The 22050-nt window shown below is 48.6% G+C and overlaps 1 protein-coding gene and 1 pseudogene across 1 annotated transcript; one reads left to right on the top strand and one right to left on the bottom strand.

Annotated features, from left to right (window-relative positions):
* LOC106968107 (CD9 antigen-like) overlaps window positions 1-9286 on the top strand; it is a 31826-nt pseudogene extending 22540 nt beyond the window's left edge.
* A 4246-nt stretch (window positions 9287-13532) lies between these two features.
* On the bottom strand, window positions 13533-19323 carry BARHL2 (BarH like homeobox 2). Its single transcript, XM_015064472.3, has 3 exons — window positions 18382-19323; window positions 16311-16536; window positions 13533-14556 (listed from the first exon to the last, which is right to left on the bottom strand). Exons 1-3 carry the CDS (start codon window positions 19001-19003, stop codon window positions 14244-14246), a joined length of 1161 nt encoding a protein of 386 aa, XP_014919958.2. The 5' UTR covers window positions 19004-19323; the 3' UTR covers window positions 13533-14243.
* Window positions 19324-22050: the final 2727 nt, after the last annotated feature.

A 22050-nucleotide genomic window follows, 5' to 3' on the forward strand; every position in this document is an offset into this window, starting at 1 on the left:
GACAGCTAGCGCAAAGGCCATCTGCCAGGGGAGAAAAAAAGGGTATCCCGTGAAAAGCACATCATAAAACAAAACACAACTCCCAACCCTGAAGCTCCCAACCCTGAAAGCATACCCATCAGGCTATTTAAGAGTATTGTTTTCTGTTGCTCTCAAGGAAACCTCTGAGACACAGGATCCCAGTCATCTAAATGCACTAAGGGTGGCCCTCCTTCAGGGACCCTGGATGGTTTTATGTGAAAAAATTATGGCCTCTCCTCATGCGCATTTTTAACTAAATTGACCAATCTTACTAAAGGTAATTTAGAACTTCAGTGCCTATTATGGGGAACTTTCAATCTCCCCAAACTTGCTTTTTTCCAGACTAAATTAGAAGACTGCAGGAATAGAATTAAACAATCGGAATGGGATAGCTATTTTAATTGGTACCTGGAGGCTTCTGAATGTATTCAGGATTCGAAAATTGCCTCTTTACAAAATACTATTTCTAAGTAACTGAAGCAAATAAACTACTGGAAGACAATTTACGAAAAAATCTGAAGCCTCTTCCTTGGCAACACTGGCCCAGGCCCCAGGTTGTTCCACCTCTTCTAGATTCACCTCTGTCTTCTTCTAACCCTTTCCTTTATCTGAACTCCCCTTCTTCTCTATTGCTGAAACGTTACCAACCAAGCCTGTTAAAACTCTCCCTTTTAAAATTAGGTCTTCTGAGGATCCAGCTAAACCATTAATTTCTTATGTCCCATGCACCAAATCTGAACTTAGAGCTATATATAGTAAAATATTTTCCCAAGGTAACTGAGGATCCTCATAGACTTGCAGAAAAATTCAACATTGTAATTCAAACTTATCAACCTCACTTCTATCTTTGTCAATTAGTCCATGTGTTTGTTGGAGAAAGTCAAGCCCAGCATTGGATGAAAACTGCCAATGTGGAAAGTCCTGAACAATCTTTAGAATTCCAAGTAACTCAGCCACCACCTCTTTTATACAACTAAGCTCATGGCATAGCCAAATGGCTGCATCTTGCCATCCCAAGGGCTCTCCCTAAACCAGTAGACTGGGGCAAAATTCAGGCATGCATCCAAAAGCCTGCCAAATCTGTTCATGATTGCTACAGCAGACTCCACGTTTATTTTAAATTCTGGAGTCCCTAGAGGTGTTGACTCAGGGTGGCCTTTAATTCAATGTTTATAAATGGCTTAAACAGAGATCTATCCGTTAGTCAACAGAACCTGTGTAGACTGGGAAACAATGTATACCCCTGATCTTGTCAATCTGGCTCATCAGTTAGCCTGCATCCTAGAAGATGAATCGAAAACAAAGGCAAATCCAAACCAACAGCAAATAAAATTTTAAATTTCCAATTTCAAAAGATGGAATCTCACAAACTCTCCCTATGAAACTCTGTCATTATTCACACAAACAAACAAACAACAACAAAAACCCTGGCCTTTGGAGAAAGGATTGCTACAAATAAAAAAGCTCTAGACAACTACAGCCTTCCATGAGCCTGGGGCCAGACTCATCCCAATGATGGGACTCTGAAGAAACACAATGACTGTTCATTCTACCATTCAATAGGCTGGGGGAACTACTCTCCAGATTGGGAACCAACCCCTTACAATATTAATCAACACAGGAGCTATTCTACCAGTGGTCAACCCCTCTAAAATTAAACAGGTCTTCCCTCAGAGTAATACATTTACTCAAATCGTGGGGATCTCAAGTAAACCACAGTCTGTCCCTATTTCTAAACCTATACCTCTTTGTTTGGGACCTTTGCAAGATAAACATCCATTTCTCCTCAATGAATCTGCTCCTGACCACTTATTAGGATAAGATTTCTTTCTCTTGAAAATGAGAAATAACTTTTGAGTTCAAATCTCCTGAACCAAAATCCCTTGAGCCTAATTCCCAATAAATTCCAAACCCTTTTTCTTTCTCATGTACTTTACAAACCAGTAAAGATCAAATTTCAGACTCACTTCCATTATTAGATTTAGTGTCCCCTACTCTATGGGCAAAGTCCTCTACAGACATAGGTAGAATTCATAGTGCCCCCCTCCCCCTTAAGATCCAAACTGACCCCTCAAAACCTCTCCCCCAAATTAGCCAATACCCTATGAACAAGGAAGCTTCACATAAAAACCTATCATAGAAGGCTAAAAGGCACAGGGATTTATTATTCCTTGTGCCAGCCTTTTTAATATCCTTATTTTACCTGTAAGAAAACCTAATAGTCAAGAATAGAGATTTGTCCAAGATCTCTGAGCAATACATAATAACATTGTTATTCCCTGCCATTTTGTAATCCCTAATCCCCATACATTATTGGCATCCATCCCTACCAAAAGCAAAATTTTCACTGTAATCCACTTATGCTGTGCATTCTTTAGTATTCTAATCAATAGGGCTAGCCAATCAATATCTTTTTGGTTTTACTTGGGAAGGATAAGAGTATACCTGGACAGTACTGAATACTAAAAGTCCTCTATACTTCTCACAAATTTTAAAAGCTGACTTAGACAAAATAAAATTTTCTGGAGATTCCACCTTACTATAATATGTAGACTATTTACTTCTCTGCTCACCTTCTAAGGTCTCCTCACAGGAAGACAATATTTACCTGTTAAAACTCTTACCTCTAAGGGAAACAAAGTCTCAAAGAAAAAGTTGCAATTTGTTCAAACTCAAGCCAGATATTTAGGACATGTAATCTCAAAACAAGGGTTACATCTAGGCCATGGTAGACCTCATGGCAACTCGAGCTTCCCAAAACCTAAAACCAAATGTCAGTTACAGAGCCTTCTTGAGCTAGTTATTGTTGCAATCGGATTCCAAACTTCTTAATGGCCTAGCCCCTATGTGTCTTATTAAAAACTACTAAACCTGACCCTATTACCTAGGAAAACAAAGCTGAATTGGCTTTCAAAACCTTGAAAGAAATCTTAATAAATCTACCTGTCCTTGGATATCAAAACTATCAACTACCCTTTTTTTTCCTTTTTGTATTTGAAAAAGAGGTAAATACCCCCAGAGTACTTACCCAAAAAAATGGAGGCTACCACACCAAACTCTAGGTTACTACAGCCAACATTAGATCCCACAACCCCACACTCCATGCCTTAGAGCTGTCACTTCTGGGAAAGGCCACTGAAGAAATAGTTATAGGATCCTCCGTGACAGCCTTTTAGCTCATGCTATCAAAGCTCTCTAGAACTCAAGCCACACCCAACACTTTGCATTAAGCCATCTTTTATAAAATTTTCTTGCTAACCTCCCCTCATATCACTCTTGTTTGTTGTATCAATCTCAACCCTGCCGCTCCTCTTCCTTATTTCCTGAGTTAAGTCCCTATGACTATTTGACTTTGACAGATCACTAACCTCTCCTGATAACTTATAAGAAACCTCCTTGGCAAATGTTGATTTCTCATGGTTTACTGATAGCTCTTACCTGATAAATGAAAATGGTAAATAGTGTGCTAGATGTGCATTATCAACACCTTTTGAGGTCATTGAGGCCGCACACTTACCTTTGGCTGTTTCAGCCCGACAAGCTGAATTACATGCTCTTACTCAAGCATGTACTCTAGCTAAGGGTAAATCTACAAACATCTATACTAACGGTTAATATACTTTCAGACTAGCCCATTATTTTGGAATGTTATGGAAACAACAAAGTTTCCTTCCTTCCAGCAAAGACAAAATTAAAAATTGTCCTTGTGGGGCGCCTGGGTGGCTCAGTCGGTTGAACGTCCAACTTCAGCTCAGGTCATGATCTCACAGCTCCTGAGTTCGAGCCCCACGTCAGGCTCTGTGCTGACAGTTCAGAGCCTGGAGGCTGCTTCAAATTCTGTGCCTCCCTCTCTCTCTGCCCCCAACCCACTCACATTCTGTCTCTGTCTCTCTCAAAAATAAATGAACATTAAAAATTGTCCTTGTGTCCGAAATTTATTAGATACTATACTCCTGCCAGCAGTTCTGGCTATTATTAAAGGCCCTGGGCATTCTAAGTCTGACTCTCTGGAAGCCAAAGGAAACCACTCACAGATGTCTTTGCAAAAAATGCTGCTTACAGGATCCATAGAGCAAACCTCTATCACGGTCCAGAAAACTACCTCCTCTGGTGGCAACCTAAGAGATATACAACAATTAGCCCCTAAAAAAATAAAAAATAAAAATAAATTGAGATGTAAAGGCTATTGGTATCATGAAGAAAAGAAATTCTGGTTTCTGACAACCAGTCCTGCCAGAAAATCTAAAATTTCCATTATTAACTATCATACATGAATTAAATCATTGGTCAACTGATAAAATGATAATGTTCATGAATCAATAATGGTGGGAAACATCTGCAAGGCACAAAAAAAAGTTTTTATCTTTCTTGTTCCACCTGTCCTAAATTTAACCCAAGGAAACTCATCCATACTGCCCCTAGACATTTTAGTTTACCCAGTGGACCATTTGAGGCTTGACAAACAGATATCATACAACTGCCCCCATCTCATGGATATAAGGGCATTCCAGTAATGGTTTGCATGGTTTCACACTGGACTGAAGGTTTCCCATGTAGACAGGTGACTCTTCTGCAGCTAAAATCCTATTGGAAAAGATTATTTCCCCCTTGGTCTTCATAGTAATGGGGAAATTCATTTTACTGGCCAAATACTTCAACAAGCCTGTGCTGTCTGGTCAATTCTGCAACACTTTCATTGTGTTTGTTGTCCTCAACACTCAGGACTGGTCTAACATACAAATGGAATTATTGACTCAGCTAAATTAGTGGAAACCATCCAAATACCTTGGGCAAAAGCATTGCTGTTGATCCTTCTAAATCTTAGACCTGCTTTCTTTTGGATGCATAAACTTTCACATTTTAAAATAATTACAGGATAGCCAGTGCACTTAGTCCCTGCTTCTTTTAACCCAAAACTAACAAAAAGGTGTATACGTTAATTTTGCAAACACCCAATGAAGTCCATAGAAAATAATCATGCTCTGGTAGAACAGTCTTTCCATGGAGTGCTCTCGGGAGATGAAGACATCAAACATCATACCTTTAGTCTGGAGATTTTGTCTATTGGAAAAGACATCGCTAAAAAGACTCTCTTCAACCTTGCTGAAAATGTCCCTACCGGGTATTAATTAATCTCTGTGCAGCCAGACCTCAAGGAATAGATATCTGGGATTCATACACCACATCTAAAGAAATACCCCAAATCTGAATGAAGCTGTACACCAACTGGTGATCTGAAACTGAAAATTTGTAGGAACTGAAGCAGATGGCATCTGAAGTAGACAGCTTACTCAAGATATCCGTGTCAGGCCTATATAACTTTCTTGTTTGTTTGTTTTTAATTACTCTGTTTTGTTAAATCAGATCATTCAGGCTTTTAATTGTTCTTTCCTTAGTTTTTGTGCCAGGCCAAGTATTACTCATGATGAACCTGAACTGGTGGCCTGGCCACTATCTTTATCTTTGCTGTCTTTAGATAACAAAACCAATCTGGTAAAGGGGCACGCTCAGTCAGTTAAGCGTCCAACTTCAGCTCAGGTCATGATCTTGCAGGTTGTGAGTTTGAGCCCTGCATAGGGCTCTGTTCTGACAGCTCAGAGCCTGGAGCCTGCTTCTGATTCTTTGTCTCTCTCTGTCTCTGCCCCTCCCCCACTCATGCTCTGTCTCTTTCTCTCTGTCTCTCTGTGTCTCAAAAAATAAATAAGCATTTAAAAAAGTTTTAAATAATAAAATAATAAGAAAAGAAAAGAAGAAAAGAAAAGAAAAGGAAACCAATCTGGTAAAAAATGTAAGATTTTCCTTTGGTACCTTCTAGAAGACTGGTACCAAATACTATGGCTTTCCATTGTGTGCTACCCACTCATAAAGGGTTATCTCTCACTCAGGTCTGGACTCTTACACAGAATTTTTCTTTATGTTTCACAAACAGTGACAGAAATGGCAAAATTCTAGGATATCTCCCATTAAATATTTGTGACTATACTATTTTATATGATCCAAATCAACATGAACTCCCTCCCTATTTGGCATCCAGAAGACTATATCATCTCCATTAATATATCTCAACGGTGGGGCAATGAAAGCCATAATAATGCCAGAAAATGGGAAGCTAATGTGTTCTCATTCAGTGGTATTTCACTGGGAGTTAACCAAGAATCTGATGAATGGTGGAAACTTACTTTTTCCCTAGATATCTTCCAGATCTCCAGCAAAACCTTACTTATGCTAGATCAGTTCACTTGTGTCTTCAAATCTACTTTCTTCTACTTCTATAGATATTTAAGATGCTTACATAACCATTCCCATAGTGCTCATAAACCAGATTGTCAAGAACTTTATATAAATGATCATATTTCTGATCATGAGATTCCCTCTTTCATTCCAGGAATAAGAATCTGGGCAAAGAGAACCAATTAAGCCTTAGTCTTAGAATACACTGGGTATTTCTTTTTGTGCGGAAGAAACATATATTCTATACTTCTCCTTAATTGGAAAGGAGGTTGTAGGATCATTACCCTCACCCCTAATGTCAAAATTAGAAAAACTCTTCCCTCTACTACTTATATACCTACTCTGAGGTCTTTCTCCTGTCAAGCTAAAAGGACATGTTGGAACTGGGAATGTTATAATTTGCGGTGGCTGCCTACCTATAACCCTACAGTAGACAGAAAGGGTTTGGGGCATGCTTTCGCCAGAGCTCTTTTTCCTTAGACTGGGAGTAGCAGACCTTGAAAAAGCAATTCACAATCTTTTCTATAGTCATGTCTACCACTTTCAATGCTTCTGTTCAAGCTTTTGAATATCAACAAACCCAAACAGACAGCCTTGAAAGTAATCCTATGAAACCACAGGGCCCTAAACCTCCTCACTGCCCCACAGGGGGAAGCTGCACCTTACTTGGAGAAGAATGCTGTTTTTATGTCAATAAGTCAGGGAAAATAACGCAAGAACTAAAAATAACAAAAGACAATATCAAGCTGTTAGCAGAAGTTGGCCAAGCTCCCAGAACCTGGGACATTTTCAATCTATTTAACATAGGCAATTGGGGAAAATGGTTGAGAGGTGCATTTCAATCAATAGCTATCAGTGGGCTTTTGGTCCTCAGTTTAATCTTTTTTATCAAATTTCTACTATTTTGTATTAGTACAAATGCCTTCTTCCCAAATGTATATACTAATTTTTTTTTCCTTTCAAAGGCTTTTCCTGAAACTCAACTGACCACAGAAACTAAATGGTCCACTTTAGAGGGATATAACTGAAATTCTTAATTTTCAATCATCTTGTTGCTCAAATGAGCCCAGAGAAATTCCATATCATTTCCCTCCTCCCTGAGACAAGACTCCTGAGGATGGCCTTTCTCTGCTTCATGGTAAATGACACCTGGCGGTCCTCCTCGGCTTCACAGGACATACAATGCAATCCACCTTTGACAAAAATTAACAAGCAACACCTGAATGACATAACTGATCAATGGTGCTTTCTATTAAAGATCTTGATCAAAAGGGGGAAATGTAACAGAATTTCAAACTAAAATGGAACCAGAGGATATAAAATGTAAAATCTCACACGTGTGCCCTCAGGAAAACAATATTTAGGGACTGAGAGACTGATTTCCCATAATTTCCTGATTTATAAAAGCTGATAATGTTGGAATTTTCTTAAGTTGATAGAGAGTTGGTCAGGAGTTACTTCATATCAACCTTGGGGAAGTTGGGGTTATGGTTTCCAGAGACATGAACAAGAAATGACCCAGGTCTGGTTGATCTTACAAAATAAGCTGAATTGAGCTTTATTTGTATGACTGGACTGGTTTTGTCTGCTCAGGGAATTTTCAAAGCTGGTCTCCATTTGTTTTTTATTTTAACAGATTCTAACTGAACTCTCCTCTCTTTACATTCTCTACCCATAAATATAGCCTGCCCCAAACCCTCAATAAGCTTGCCTGTAGCTTGCTACAGTTATCATGTCCCAAACTGAAATTCCTCTGCTACTCCCAAACTAATCTGTTTGACGATTTTGAGCTTGCCTCTTTTTTTTTTTTTTTTTTTTTTTTTTAGGTCGACAGAATGTAGACTAGTTTTCCATCGTGGGTACTGTGCAGCATAGGAGTGGGGAATCAAGGTACCACCAATGCCTAATTTCTCTCTCCTAAGGCGGCATTATAAATACATATTACTCTATAGATAACTTTCCCTCCCATTTCAGGTAAAGATGCGCACCCTGTAACACTTCTTCCTACAGCCCCCAGGCTCTTTGGGGGGCTCCCCAGGGGTGCCGGAACCTACAAAATGTAAGTAAGCCGCGCCACTGCAAGTCTCTATCCGCTCTAAATTCCATTTAGCAATTCCATCCCTCTAACTGTAATGGGGAGGGGGCAGGTAATCAACAAAGAGGAGTTGGCTTCAAGAACTGAGGGAAAATCTGAAGGAGGCAGTCGTTTGCAGCCACGAGGCCCCTTGAGGGGAGGGGGAAAGGAAAGGGGATACAGAAATGAGCTCCCACCTGGGCAAAGATTTACATGATTACCGGAAAAGGAGAAGTCTTTATAATCTCTCCCGAGTCCACCGAGATGTGAGAGAAGGGCCCTGCTCTGTAGGCCCAGCCCAAGCACGGATCGTGAAAGCATCTGGACTCCTGCCCCTGCTCTATAGGGTCCCTGTCCTAATGCACGCATTCCTCCCTGAAACACGGTCGGTAACCGGGCGCGGGGACTTGTGGCCGCGGGGCTGTCCTGGGGCAGAGGAGCGCAGAATCTCGGCTGGGGGGCGCACGCTGGGAGATCCCGCGCGGAGCCCTAGCGCGGCCGCGGACCTTGGGAACCTCCGCTCAAACCGCGGGCTGCAATGTGTGTGTGAATCGTTAGAAGGCGGGAGGACCGCCACATCTAGGGCCTCTGCAGTAAAGAATCGAGTCTGGCGGCCAGATATAGGGGCGGGTGGGGGCGGGAATCCATCAGCTCCACAAAGTAACAAAGCCCTTTTATCGTAAATCAAGTTCAACCTCGCGCTGTGGAAGGTCCTCTTCTTTTGGTGGAGCTCCCGCGGAGGCAACCCGCTGTCCTGGACCGGATAGTAGCGGAAGCGAGGAGACTCTCACCCGGGAGGAGGACCGGGGTGAGAGCGCGGTGGAGATCCGGGCTTTCGCTCCACCCTCCCGGCTGGGCAGCCGCCTCGGGAACGCTTCTCTCGGGCTTCCGTCCGCCGAGGCGGCGGTTCGCGGAGCAGTCAGGGCAGCGCGAGCGAAGGAAGTAAAAAGTGCCATTTAGAGCTATTCCACTGGCGACCTCGCTGCGGCCGCGGCGCAAGGGCTTCGAAGCAACAGACCTGAGGCCCCACTCCTCCCCAGTCGGCTTCCACTAAGAACTTATTAAATAGGGACGGTTTAGAGTTGATCTGTCACTGAGCACTACTTACCCCGAGATCTTTGGGTTTTTGAATTACTTTATTGATCTGAAGATTTTCTTCTTTGGAATGTGACCCTGTTTGGACTTAGAGCTAATCAGGAAACGCTGCCAGGAGGGCTCTTTGTAATCACCTCGCGGACCTCCCCCGCTGGTGCCGTCGACCCTTCCCCGGCGCGCCCCTTGCGGTCGCCTAGGCTTTGCAGGGAACCCATCAGCCCCCGGCTCTCCGCTCCACCGCGCGCCCTGGGAGCTGTCTGTGGTGCTAGGAGAGAGAACTCAGGAAAGGGAGGCCCGGGGAAAGAGACCAGGAGACAGAGAGGAAAGAAACTGAGAATGCAGTTTCTTGTTGGCCAAGACGGTCCGCCCCGTAACATTCGGACTGATAGAGACCTTCAAATTTCAGCCGGAAGGAGGGGAGGAACAAAGTCCCTTCTGGGTCACCGCACCGCCCTGAGGCAGCTGACCTGCTTTTCCAATGCAAGGGCCAGTGACACCTCCCTTTCTCTGAAAGCGCACACCCTCAACTCTACACACGAACCCCCCACTCGGCCCTGGGGGTGTTCAGCCTGCCAGAAGTAAGAAGGAAGGGGCACTGGGCCCTGGCCATGCTCCAGGGAAACAATCAAGTGGTAGAGAGGAAGGCTGGAACTAGCCAAGAAAGTAGGACAAGACAAAGACCTAGTGGGAAACTCAAGGAGCCCAGAAGCACTTTCCAGGGTCCATGAGGTAAACCCTGGGAAAGCCCCTACTTATCCCTCTGCCCGCACCTCTCTAGCCAACAGCCAAGGCAACAGCCAGCTTTCCCTCACTAAGGATTCCGAGCTACGGAGGAAACATCAATCCCCTTGGAGGCTCCACCCTGCCCTTGCCCATTCCCACCAGTGGAGAAAAGTCAATCTCTTTCCAAGCCTGTTGACTTCAAGCCGTGCCTGGCTCTTTAGAAAACTAAGCAGCTCTCTTCCAGTGTATTTTTGTAACCACATGGCTTAACAGGAACTAAAGTTTCCCTAGCCCTGGGGAGAGCTTTTCCAAATATTTTTAGAAAGTTAAAAAATGTAACAAAACAAACTACTCACAAGCTGCAGTTTAAAGCGGGGAGGTGGGATTCAGCAGACTCCTGGGGAAGGGCTGCCTTGGTAGGAGTCAGAAGGCAGGGAGAAAGGAGGAGGGAAGTCTTGGTTTGAGGGTAAGTGGGTTTTATTTGCAACAGAGGAAATCCGCTGTCTAATTTGCCATGTGTGGGCTTTCATTTTAAGGGGTGGAGCAAAAATAAACTGATACAAGGTGTAGGTATATTTGCTGGAGGCTAGAGACAGGCTGCAATCGTTACTTTACAACTCACTGAAAATTGCTGGCTTGGACTAAACTGGCTGGCTGCTGGCCGGGGAGTTAACTTTTTACTTCACCTGACTACAGATTTCTGCTAGGTTTGCTGTGGTCCCAGAGCGGATATTGGAGTGGGCAAATCTAAGGGGGTCATTGTGGGTGTGTAAACATCTCTCTGAAACAAGTTCTTTTTCCTGGGTTTCTGGAGGAAGCAAAGATTGCCACTGCAATTCCCTGATTTACCAGTCCCCACCTTAATCAAAGCGCAATCCAAATAAAATCCAACCGTGGAGTGCCCTTCAGACACCAAGTGAAGCTAAGGAAAAAGAAAAGGAACACAGCTCCCAGGGACAGCTGTCCTCTGGGCTTCCATAACTGACTCCAGATCTCCCATGAGAAAAGACCTTTGCCTGTTATCTTTGTTCCTGCTTTTCAGAAAACCTAGGGTTGCACTCCTCATTTCTTAGCCAATCCCCATCTTTGCTGGACAAGCACAGAGGAACAGAGGACCCCTTTTGAGGAAAAGGATGGGTTTGCATTTGACTTTTAAGCCATAGTTTGGGGACATTTAGATAGAAGGGCACCTGATTAAGTGCCCTTGGCAGTGCTGCAGCAGAAAGAAAAGAATGAAAAGAAGAAATCCAGCACTCAGTTTTCTTCCTGAAACAACACCCATCCCTAATATCCAGTTTGCCAACTTTTATGCGACAGGAAATAACTAAAACAAATTTAGAGGGGAACTGACACTTTTAGCTCCCCAGTTTAGGGGATTGAAGAAAACATGACTCTGATGAAAAGCAAATTTAGGAGGACTCTGGGGGATCCAGAGTAATGGCTAACAGCAGTGGAATATAAGGCTAATTAAGAAAACTTGGTCTGTATAGACATAGCGCTTCCCCCTGCATTGTCCACCTATGGAGTCCAAGTTCAGCCTTGAGAGCGAAGGGGCAACAGGCAGGCTCCTCCGCAGAGTGGCTGGTGAACTGCGGGCTGACTGCTGGTAGCAGATGGGTGCTGTGGCATTGCTTGTATTTGTAAGTTTGTTTATGTGTTTTTCCCAACTGGACCTGAGGTCATTCTTCATAGGGAATGTGTGATGTGTGAACTCCAGTGACTTCCAGGTCCCTCTTGTGCCCGAAGCTGACTGGCCCCGGGGCCAGTGCAGACAAAAGCTGTAGTACACCCCCCCCCACCCCCAGACGTGGAGAGTGCCCTTTTAGCCCAGGCAGACTATTTTTGAGGCATTTAAACTTGACTGTAAAACCCACCAGCAGCTAAGATGGAACAAGGAGAGTCTGCTAGAGTGCCCAGGCACTGGGCATTCCCCACTGGACACAGTGGTGCCCAGTTTCCAGCCCAACCCAGCTATCTTGAGTGTGCCCCCAGCTCAGCAGGAAGAAAATGAGAAGGGCCAGTCCAGACCCTTTTGTTAGAATCAAACAAGACCAAGACCACTTTTGAAGCAAATTGATGAGCTAGATAGAAATCTGCAAACCACTCCCTAATTAGCCAAAGACTGATCAAGGCGCCTGAGGCAATTTCCTCCTGGATTTCACCCCTTTCTTCCCTTCTTCCTTCCCACCCCTCCCCAATCCACACTCCCATAGCACTCCACTTTTTAAAAAATGTTTTTAACTCTACTAAGGTTCAACATCAGAGAAAGTTGGAGGATGGGTCTGGATGTGTTCTGGCTGTGTGTCCCTTTGACACGGGACCAGGGCAGGAGTGAAGCTAGAGATATGAGAATACCCACCTGGGGGATCTAACTCTGGCTCTCAGGAAATGCCCTTGGGGCTGCAGAAGGTGGGAGCAGCCCTAGAACTGAACCCCTGTTTTGTTGTTCCCTTAGTCTTGAGTGCTGAGCCTGGTGGGGAGCCAGTCTGGTGGGGTGCACCTGCAGCCCTCGCAGAGATGCTACAAGTATTTACACATCCGTTCACACACGCTCCCAGAGACCTCCATCCTCTGGGCAGGGCCCCTCATTTTGTGGTCCCAACCCATCCATGGGTGCGGATAAAAAGCTTGGCAAGCCTGTCGTGGTCAGACTTGGATTCCTGCTCCAAGGCATCCCGGCACAACAAACTCACTAGGACAAGAGGCTCGGCGCGCGGCGCGGAGGTGGGGGCTGGATGCCCGCTGGGGAACGAGAACGCAAGGATCAAAGCCGCAACGAGGGTTTGTTAGCCGGGCCTCTCGAGTCCCCCGGGCGTCCTAATTGCGCGCCCTGCAGCCGCCCGCTCGCAGGCTGTCCCGCCGCGTGGGCGCCGGGCTGCGGGCTGCAGAACAGCTGCGAGGCCCGAGGAGCGTCCACCCGCCCGCTGCCCAGCGCTGGGGACCATTGCCCCGGGAAGAGCCTAGGAGAAGGAGGAGGAGGGGCCGACAGACCGCGGCTGCCCGGCAGTCTGGGAGCGGGGGAAGTTGGCCGCCCCACTCAGCCAGCACCAGCGGCCTACAAGCGGAGACTTTTCCTCCTCCGCCTCCCGGGCTGCTCTGAAATCATCCTCTTAAAAAGAAAGGAATTCACACATCAAATAACGGCTCGGAAGAGACCAGCGTGAAAACTGGAGCTGCTTTTATATAACTCAACCCAAAGTCGTTACAGATTTTGTAAATTCCTAATATGATGGGAGGGATTTTTTCCCCCTAAACCAAGTCAGGCATTTCATCATAGTACGTTCTGCTTTAGTAAAATCAGCTCCCTTGAATTTCATCGCTTGTTAAAAAAAGATAAATTTTATTTTTGTAATTTTCAATCACAAAAAAATCTATATTTTTGTCTAAGCATTTATTTTACTGAATCAAAAAGACATTAAAAGAAAAATCATGTTTTACTAACGTATATAAGTGACTCTTTTTTGGACAACATATAATAAATATGATATATCACTTATCACTCAGTCTTTCAAATGTACATTTTTTTTTTTCATATTATGGAGCATGCCACTTTTCCAAAAGAAAAAAGGTCATGAGAAATCAGTGCAAAGTTCTCAGTTACCCTCCTCTTTTCTCTGGGGCAGACGGAATGTCCACAGCAACGCCCTGTGCCTCGGAATCTGAGGCTGGCTGTCCATCTACAATTCTCTCTGCCCCTACGGCTTCCTCTCCGTGCCCTTCCTTCTTCCCTCCTTTCCCCTCCCCCCTCCCTCCCTCCTGCTTGTCCGTAAAGTCATTTTTAAAAAGAACTTGAGGTTTTGTTTTTGTTGATGTTTTCACTTACTGGTCGCACTTTCTGTGGGGGCAGCATTTTCGCCAGTCACACTGCTGTGGGGAGCTTTCCAGCCCTGTTTCTGGGGGTGGGGAGATGGAGAGTGGAGGGCTGGCTCCTCTTTGGGGCCCCCCCTTCCCATTGGTGTGCGGCTTCTTCTCTCACTTCCCTGCTTCCCGGGGTCGCTATCGAGAGAGGCCTCGCGGCCTTGAGCGGGGAGAGGAGGGGCAGCTGTCCGGTCGGGGAGGGGACGGGGAAGGGACCGCAGCGCTGTCAGTCGCTCGTTCTTCACCGGGGGTGCGGGGTGCCTGGGATGGGGTTGGACAAGGGATTGAGGGCCGGCTGTCCCCCAGGCCCCAGGCCGTGGATGAGCACGCGGGGCACCAGGGGCCGCTGCAGCTGGGGGTGGGGCGCGGGAGGAGTCCGGTACATGCTGCTGTACATGGCTGCGGCGGCCGCGGCGGCCGTGGTGCTGTCCATGCTGCCCAGCAGGCTTGGGTGGTAGAAATAAGGCGACGGAAACATCCTCTGCAGGGCCGAGTAGTTTCCCGCCTCGGCCAGCAGCTCCAGGCCCACCGCGGTCTGCCGCTTCCACTTGGTCCTGAAAAAAAGCAGGCGTGCAGGCACCCCGCCGCTGTGGGCTCCGTCCAGGCACCAAGGCCCCTTCTCTCATCCTCTCCTGCCTTCTCTTTCTCGGGGGACAGGAAAACCGAGAGCTCTGAGAACCAGGAATGAACCGCACCTCCTAGCCCCCTCCCCCACGATCTTGCTCACAGAGTAACCCAAATTCAAGTCAACTTTGTAAATTACACCCTTAATATCTGAGACACTCATAAATGAAATTCTACAAGCTTTGCTGCCTTTACCTGACCCTCTGCTCTGCTGTTGCCCCCTTTATAATTAGGCTACTTCCTGAAACTTTCCTGAAGGCCAACTGGGACCACTCTTTCTATAGGCGGGTCTTCTCCTCCTCCTCTAATTTCTTTCCCCAAGTGGCCCCCCCCAACAATCCCAGAGTGTCCACTCTCTGCCCCTCCCCCCTTCCTCCAGGCCTAGTGAGTAGAAACCATAAACAAAGGGACACAGAGACTCCTGAGCCCCTCTCAGTCCCCCAGCGCTGTGGAGATACATCTCTCTCCCCATTCTGATAGGACCTTACAGCGGGTGGGGCGGGAGGCTTGGGGCAAGGGAGGCAGCAAGGTTTCAAAATGGAATTGGTTTGAGGGAGGACTCTCCCAAGGTGACAGTACCTTGGGGCCATTTCAGGAGGGGAAAAATGCATTTCAAGATATTCTCTCCTCTGGGAGAGAGTAACAATTAAAACCTGTGATCAGCTCTTCTCAGTCTCTTCCCTCCCCCACCATACCCCGCTAGGAAGAAGAGGCGATCAGGCCTTTGCTCAAATGCCCCACGAAAGAACTCAGGGCTGGTGGGCCATCCGTACCCGGCAGCTTCAGCCAAATTAATAAACATGTCGCCCATTTTAAATTGGCTACAAATGACACTAATGTTTTCCGACAGAATTAGGGTGGCTGAAACCGTATGTAATGAGACAGAAAATTATGGTAAAGATGACAACTGGATGGGCATTTCCAACCACACTTATGGACGATTAGAAGACAAATGAGAGAAGAGGAGAAGACCAAAAAAAAAAAAAAAATCGAGACAAGGGAGACAACTGCCAGGCTTGGAAACACAGCATAACTTCAGCCTCAGATTGCCTGGGCTCGCACTACACTTCAAGGGCCCGCAAGCCCTTTCCTGATTTCCTTTCAACAGAGGCAGTGATTCCTGGCAGGCTCTGAGGTGACAAATACAGGGGACAGACCCTCAGTCTGGATGCCTGGCCGGCTGCCTCATAAGCCGAGGCAAGGACATTTAAGCTGAGGCCAGTGGGGCAGTTCCTTCCGGACCGAAATAGCCAGGCTGTGTGGCCAGCTGTAGACATTCGGAACCAGCCTGGGGCAGGCCCAAAGGGTGCACAGCACAGGCTCTACAGGCCTGAGTGTCAGCTGCACAGATGTCTCAATTTGAGAAGGTGTGGCTTGATCGATTTGGGGGTGGGGGGGGGGTGGATTCCAGCCACTGGGGTTTGAGAGGGAAAGCAGCATATGTTAAGACACTCAGCAATGCAAAATGTTCCAAACTCCAGCTGCCTATCGGTCCCTCTCACCTTGGGGATGTGGCTAATCCCTGTTCCAGCCTGGAAGCCCACCCCCCCCAACCCCCAGGGCCCCCTCTGGGGCCTCTATCTGAGTTCCTGGGGTCTCCCAGGGCCAGGAGGGGAGAAGATTGGCACGATGGTCATGACCTAGATGGCCAGATGCCTTTGCTCCCTGCCACAGCCTCCCTTACCTGCGGTTCTGGTACCAGGTCTTGACTTGGGTGTCTGTGAGGTTGAGTGCAGCTGCCAGGTCCATGCGGTCCTGCACACTCAGGTACTTCTGCCGCTCAAAGCTACGCTCCAGTTGATTGAGTTGATGGTCAGAGAAAGCTGTCCTGGCTTTTCGAGGCTTTTTGGCTCTCACAGGGGGACTCTCCCGGCTACTTGTAATCTCCCGGTCTCCTTCCTCCTTTGTTCCTATGGTAGAAACCCATAGCCATAAGGTACTGTGGAATAGGAAAGGGGAAATGCCCTCCTGGCACACACTTCCACATCCCCAACTCAGCTGCTGGTCTCGGGGGACTATACTCTGCCACCCTCATCACACACATACTTGGACCCTAGCCAGTATGAAGAAAGAAGACCAAGGCCAAGGAGTTTGGAACTTTGTGCGGCGCTCCTAAAAGGGTTCTAAAAGGTTGTCTGATCTTCCCATCTTTGGAAGTTAAAAAGAAAAAACAATATTTTACAATATAGTAGGGTCCTTTCGTTATTGTTTCCTTCACTGGGGGGGGGGGGCGCTGTCCCATTCCTTAACCGTTTTCACTATGACCTCATTTTTGCCTGATTTGGAAGTTTTCAAAAGATCTTTCCACTCTGTTTTGTTTTGTTTTGAGGAAGGGACACCTTTTTCATTTCACTTTTTCTGTTTATTGAAAGTTACAGGCACTTGTTTTCCTTTTTCAGATGCACTTGGCAAATGTTGGAATCAAGTTCTCTGCAGTTGCTTGCATTGAGTCTTGTAAAGCTTCAGAGAGAATATGTCACCCAGACACCAAGCAGAGCTCAAAATCACTGAGCCCATCCAGGTGACAGCCCAGAGATTTCCGGATTCTATTTGTCAACTTTGGTTTTTTACTGAAATGCTGGGAAATCGATATGTCAGCCCCTCTCTGTTTGTACCCGTTTTTGCTGCGCTCCTTGATCTTCCCTGCAGGAAGAACAATAATCTCTCTAATTGACCCACTGGGGAGGTTGGTGCACAAAAAATCGCCAGACCAGACTGTACATCTGTTTTGGGCACTATTATGCTAATGTGATAATAGTAAACCGAGGAGCCAGTATCCTACCTTCCAGATAGTCAGCACACATCTTTCCCAGAGATGGCAAAGGTTAATAATAATAATAATAAACTTATTAGTAAGGGAAAAAAATAACTCTCCTGGCACATTAAAACTCTTTTGTCATGCAAAGACCAGAACACTTCCGTATAAAATTGTATGAGTAGAAAATGGAAAAAGGGAGTTGAAGGACTGTTTCAATTGCCATCTTCTGATTTTACAAAAATAAATAAATCCAAATTCCATCCAATTTTATTTTCATAAGCGCCATTTCCCAATTACTTGCAGGGAGACGAAAATCTTACTAAAATACAAAGATTCAGTTGGGGCCATGGAGTCAGAAGGGTATTTTAAAAACTGAAAAACTATAAATTTTTACCATATCGGCTTCCCTATATCAATCACAATCTAATTTTAAAAAGTTGCTTTGTTACTCAACTGGGAAAATTTTCCCTCATTAAATCTGATGATTCCTGTGACGGTGTTTAGAAAATTTGGTGTGCTGGGAGGGGGGAAAGAACGAAATAATTTACATTAAAGAATAAACTCTTTCTGCACACACCCCTAAACACCACGCTAGCTAAGCGCGTTCCTCTCTCCCACCTCCCCCCATTCCCACCCCCAAGGTCTCAGCTAGAAAAATCTCAAGTACTTCCCTTTTATCAATGAAAGTATGCCCGTCAGATCCCCTCCGCCTCCGCCCTATTCCTAATACATTGAAATTAAGTAAAACAAAGAAAGGAGTGGGACTGCGGGGAGATTGAGAAGTGGCAATGTAACAATAAACCGAACTTCGGACGAGTCCTCCCGTCGCGCGCCCAGGCCTCCCTCCCGCTAGCAGTTTTTGACCCGGGCGCGATCGCCCCAGAAGCTCCCGGAGTAACCCCGCATCGGAGACTCGCGGGGGTCCGAAGGGGAGACCGAGAACCAGAGGACCAGAAGCTACACGGCTCAGCCAGCCAGCCGAGGCGGCGCGACTCACCGTGGCATTTGATGTCGCTCTGGGAATCTTCCCGCTTGTCGAGTTTGGTTTTGCTGTCCTCCTGCTCCAGCTTTGGCCTGAAGCTCTCGTGCGACGCATTGCTCTCCTGCTTCGGGGTGTGGTGGGGAGAGGAGACGCTGGTGCTGTAGGGCGCACACGCCGCCAGAGGTTTGCTGTCGCCCAAGATGTCCTTGATTAAAAAAGAAGAGGTGGAAGTCCTAGGGGCCGAGGCGGCCGGGCCCAGCTGCTGGGCCGGTGGCTGCTGCGGCGGCGGCGGCGGCGGCTGCTGTTGGGGTGAAGGCTGCAAACTTTGCGTGGGGGCCGCGGCTGGCGGCGGCGGCTGCTGGCTGTGGTGGAGGTGGTGGTGATGCTGGGGCCCTTCTGCTACCAGATGCGGCTCCGGGGGCTCCATGGTGACGGAGATGGGAGAAGAAGGCGCCGTTCCTACGGTATCAATCTCCGAACAGGGGGACGGAGTGGCCTGACTCCTAAAATCCGCGGTCCTGGCCTCGCCGAGCGGGCGGAAATCTCCATTCATCATGCCGGGGCTGCCCGAACTGGCACTGGACAAAATCGTGTCTATTCCAAAACTCGACCCGCTGGCCCCTTCCATTGTTGTCATTTCTACATGAGGTCCGCGCCACTTCGCCGCTCAGCAGCCGCCGCGACCGAGCAAAGGAAGCTATCGATCGTAAAACAAAATAAACACTAAACAATGTTGTCGCCGCTTTGAAAAAACAAAAAAGTGGGGCGGAGGAGGGAAGGAAGGATAATAGGGAGGTGGCAATCGGTGAACACTTTGGACACTTTTTGTTTTCCTTATTCATAAAGTAAGGGTGAGGAGAAGGGGAGAAGGGGAGACAGAGGGGGAAAGTTACAAAAATTGTTGAGGAAGAACGGAGCCTGCGCTCCAGGGACCACCGCGCACGTGCGGGAGGCGGTGGCGGCGCAGGGGACCCAGACGAAGACGCAGGCGGCAGGAGGTGACCCCGACGCCGCCGCCGCTGCCGCCGCCGCCTGGGTCTGCCCACAGCCTGGCACCAGGCGGCAGCGGCGGCGGCGGACCTGGCAGGTGCAGCGCCCTCGAAGCCCCGGCGGTCGCGCGCGCCCTCGGAGCTCCCGGGCAGCTCCCCGAGGTGGCTGCCGCGGGCGACTCGGCCGCTCTGGAGCCGAGTTTCTGAACTTTCTCGGAAAGTTGTGGAGAAGACACCGCCGCAGTGGTCGCGGCCACGCAGGACGGAGAGGAAGAGAAGGAAAAGAAGGAGCAGGCGCAGGCGGAGGCGGCGGCGGAGACGCGGCGCCGAGCGACTCCGGCCGCTGCCGGGCGCGTTCGCTTGTAATCCGGCTGCGAGCGGGCGGCGCCGACCCCCTCACGTGACGTCACGGCCACTGCCGCCGCTCTCCGCGCTGCGCGGGGCCCGCGCCCCCGCCACCGAGGCCGCGCGCCGGGCCCCGCGCTCCCATTGGCCGCGCCCGCGCGAGCAAGCGACGCCGACGTACTGGGAGCCAATGGACGCGCGACTCTCGAGCCCGTCAGCGAGCGCGGCTCGGGCCCCGCTGCTCTTTTGAGAACCTGCTCAACCCTTTGCCTGCAGCCCAAAGCCCAACACCTAGTCCTGCGGTGGTGCCGGTGTCCACAATCACGTGCGCGGGCAAAGGCAGAGAGGAGAGGAGAGCCGGGGTAGACTAGAGAGGGGAGCCAAGGGGGTAAAATTAGAAACAAAAAAAAAAAATCCACCAAGAGAGTAGCAACGATGTGTCCGTTTTCTAACGAAGTCCGGGGAGGGAGGAGAGAAAGGACCGTGAGGGAAAAGGAATCTGGCTGGCTTACCTTTCGGCTCCAGCGCGTCCGCCCTCGCAGCATCCCCAGACACGCGCTTAAATAGTCCGAGGGCACTGAGAGCAGAGGAAGGGGATCCCTGAAGGAATCCACGGGAAAGTGTGTAACTCCAGCAGCCGGACCTCTGGGTGGGCCGGTGGACTCGGACCTCCGATTTGGCCCCCAAAGAGACCAGGAGCCCGGGCTGTGGCCCTGCTGGGCGGCCGGCCTCCGAGGGGGGTTGAACGCATCCACCCGGCACTCTCGGGAGGCGTGGGGTGGGGAAGGGGCCTGCTGCTCAAAACCGCGGACCCAAGTGTGGTCACCAGTCAGGGCCCGTGCTGCAAAAAAATGCCTGGCCAGACACTTTCTCCTGAGCGGGGTAAATAATGCCCCGAGGCGTTCTCTAGCGGCGAGGGCGGCGATGGTTCACCGCAGTGTCAGTCTGGCGCGGGGCTCAGGAACCCAGGTGGCGGGTCCGCAGCGCGCACTCCGCCTCGCCACCAGCCAGTTCTCTCCTCTCTCACTCTCTCTCCCTCCCTCCTTCCGCCCCCCCACCTATCCGTCCGCTCATTTGGAAAGGAAACAGTCACTGCGGATCCACTTGGGACCTGGAGCGTGGCTTGACTGTGACGCCTCGTCGGAGGGTATCAACTTACATTATTTTCTCTAGGACGTCTCCAACCTGTCTCTTGTTGAATGTCAGAGTAATGGGAAGTGCCAGTGACAAGACGGCGTATTACTCCTGATTAAGTGCCGTGTCAACCTAATTAGCAGAGTAATTATAAGGTGCTAATGAATGATTCAAAGTTCTTTGAGTTACATTTTACTCCAAATTACCATTTTAAGAACCCTATGAATCTGAGTGGCTGGCATCGCTTCCGTGACTAGGTGCAGAATGATGGTAGGAAATGGCCTTTAAAGTCTCCAAGGGCCGGACCGAAATCTGGGGTTTAGTTGCAGTTCTGAAAGTCTTTTTCTGGGGGACAGATTTTTTCTGTTGAGGACGGGGGTGGGGCGGCGTGGTGTCGGGGAGGCAAATGACCTCCTGGGACGAGATGCTGCCTTTCTGTCGGAACGGCATCGTGTGAGCCCTCAGTCAGGAAGGGAGTAGGTTGGAGACTCACCCTCCCTGCGTTTTCCTAGGGAATTCGCTGTGTTTGACCCAGAAAAAGTCCGCGCTATTTCAAGGCTGTGTTGAGCTGTTTCTTATCTTTATGCCGTTTTTTCTTTTTCTTTCTTTCTTTCGTCCTTTTTTCCCCCCCACGGGTCGGTCTCTGAGGAGAACAGCAGGGAGAGAAAAGACCAAGGCGAGGAGATGTACAATCCTGGCAGCTCTCGCTTTTCTCCTAAGGCGAGGGGAGTTTGGCAGAGGAGTCGGGGTTGGTGAGCCGAGGCGGGGACGCGGGGCGAGCTGCGGGCCAAGGCCGTAGCGGGCCGGAAGCGGCGCGGAGAGCCCCTGGAGAGCGCGCGGCGGGCCCGCGGGGTGGGGGTGAGCTCCTCAGCGCTGGGAGGCCGCAGAGGGCCTGGGTGATGCCCGGAGAGGGGTTGAATCCGTCGCCTTCAACGAGGCAACTGCTCACTGACCAGACGCTCCTGGGAGCCTGCCAGCCGCGCGTCGGCCTGCCAGCGGGACGGGTATTTCGGAACCACCGGCCCCGGACTTCCGCGGGCATCTAATCTTAGGGAAGCCCCTGGCGTCACATACATGCGGCCAGGAAGCCGAACACTCTAGTGGCCTCGGCATCCCGCACCCCTGGCTTGTGTGGGAAGCGCGTTGGGGCTGCCCAGACTACAGGTGTATGCTACACGTTATTCTCCCCTCAAATACCAACCAGGGATGTTCTCAT

Source organism: Acinonyx jubatus, chromosome C1 (genome assembly GCF_027475565.1).
Source record: "Acinonyx jubatus isolate Ajub_Pintada_27869175 chromosome C1, VMU_Ajub_asm_v1.0, whole genome shotgun sequence".
NCBI lineage: Eukaryota > Metazoa > Chordata > Mammalia > Carnivora > Felidae > Acinonyx > Acinonyx jubatus.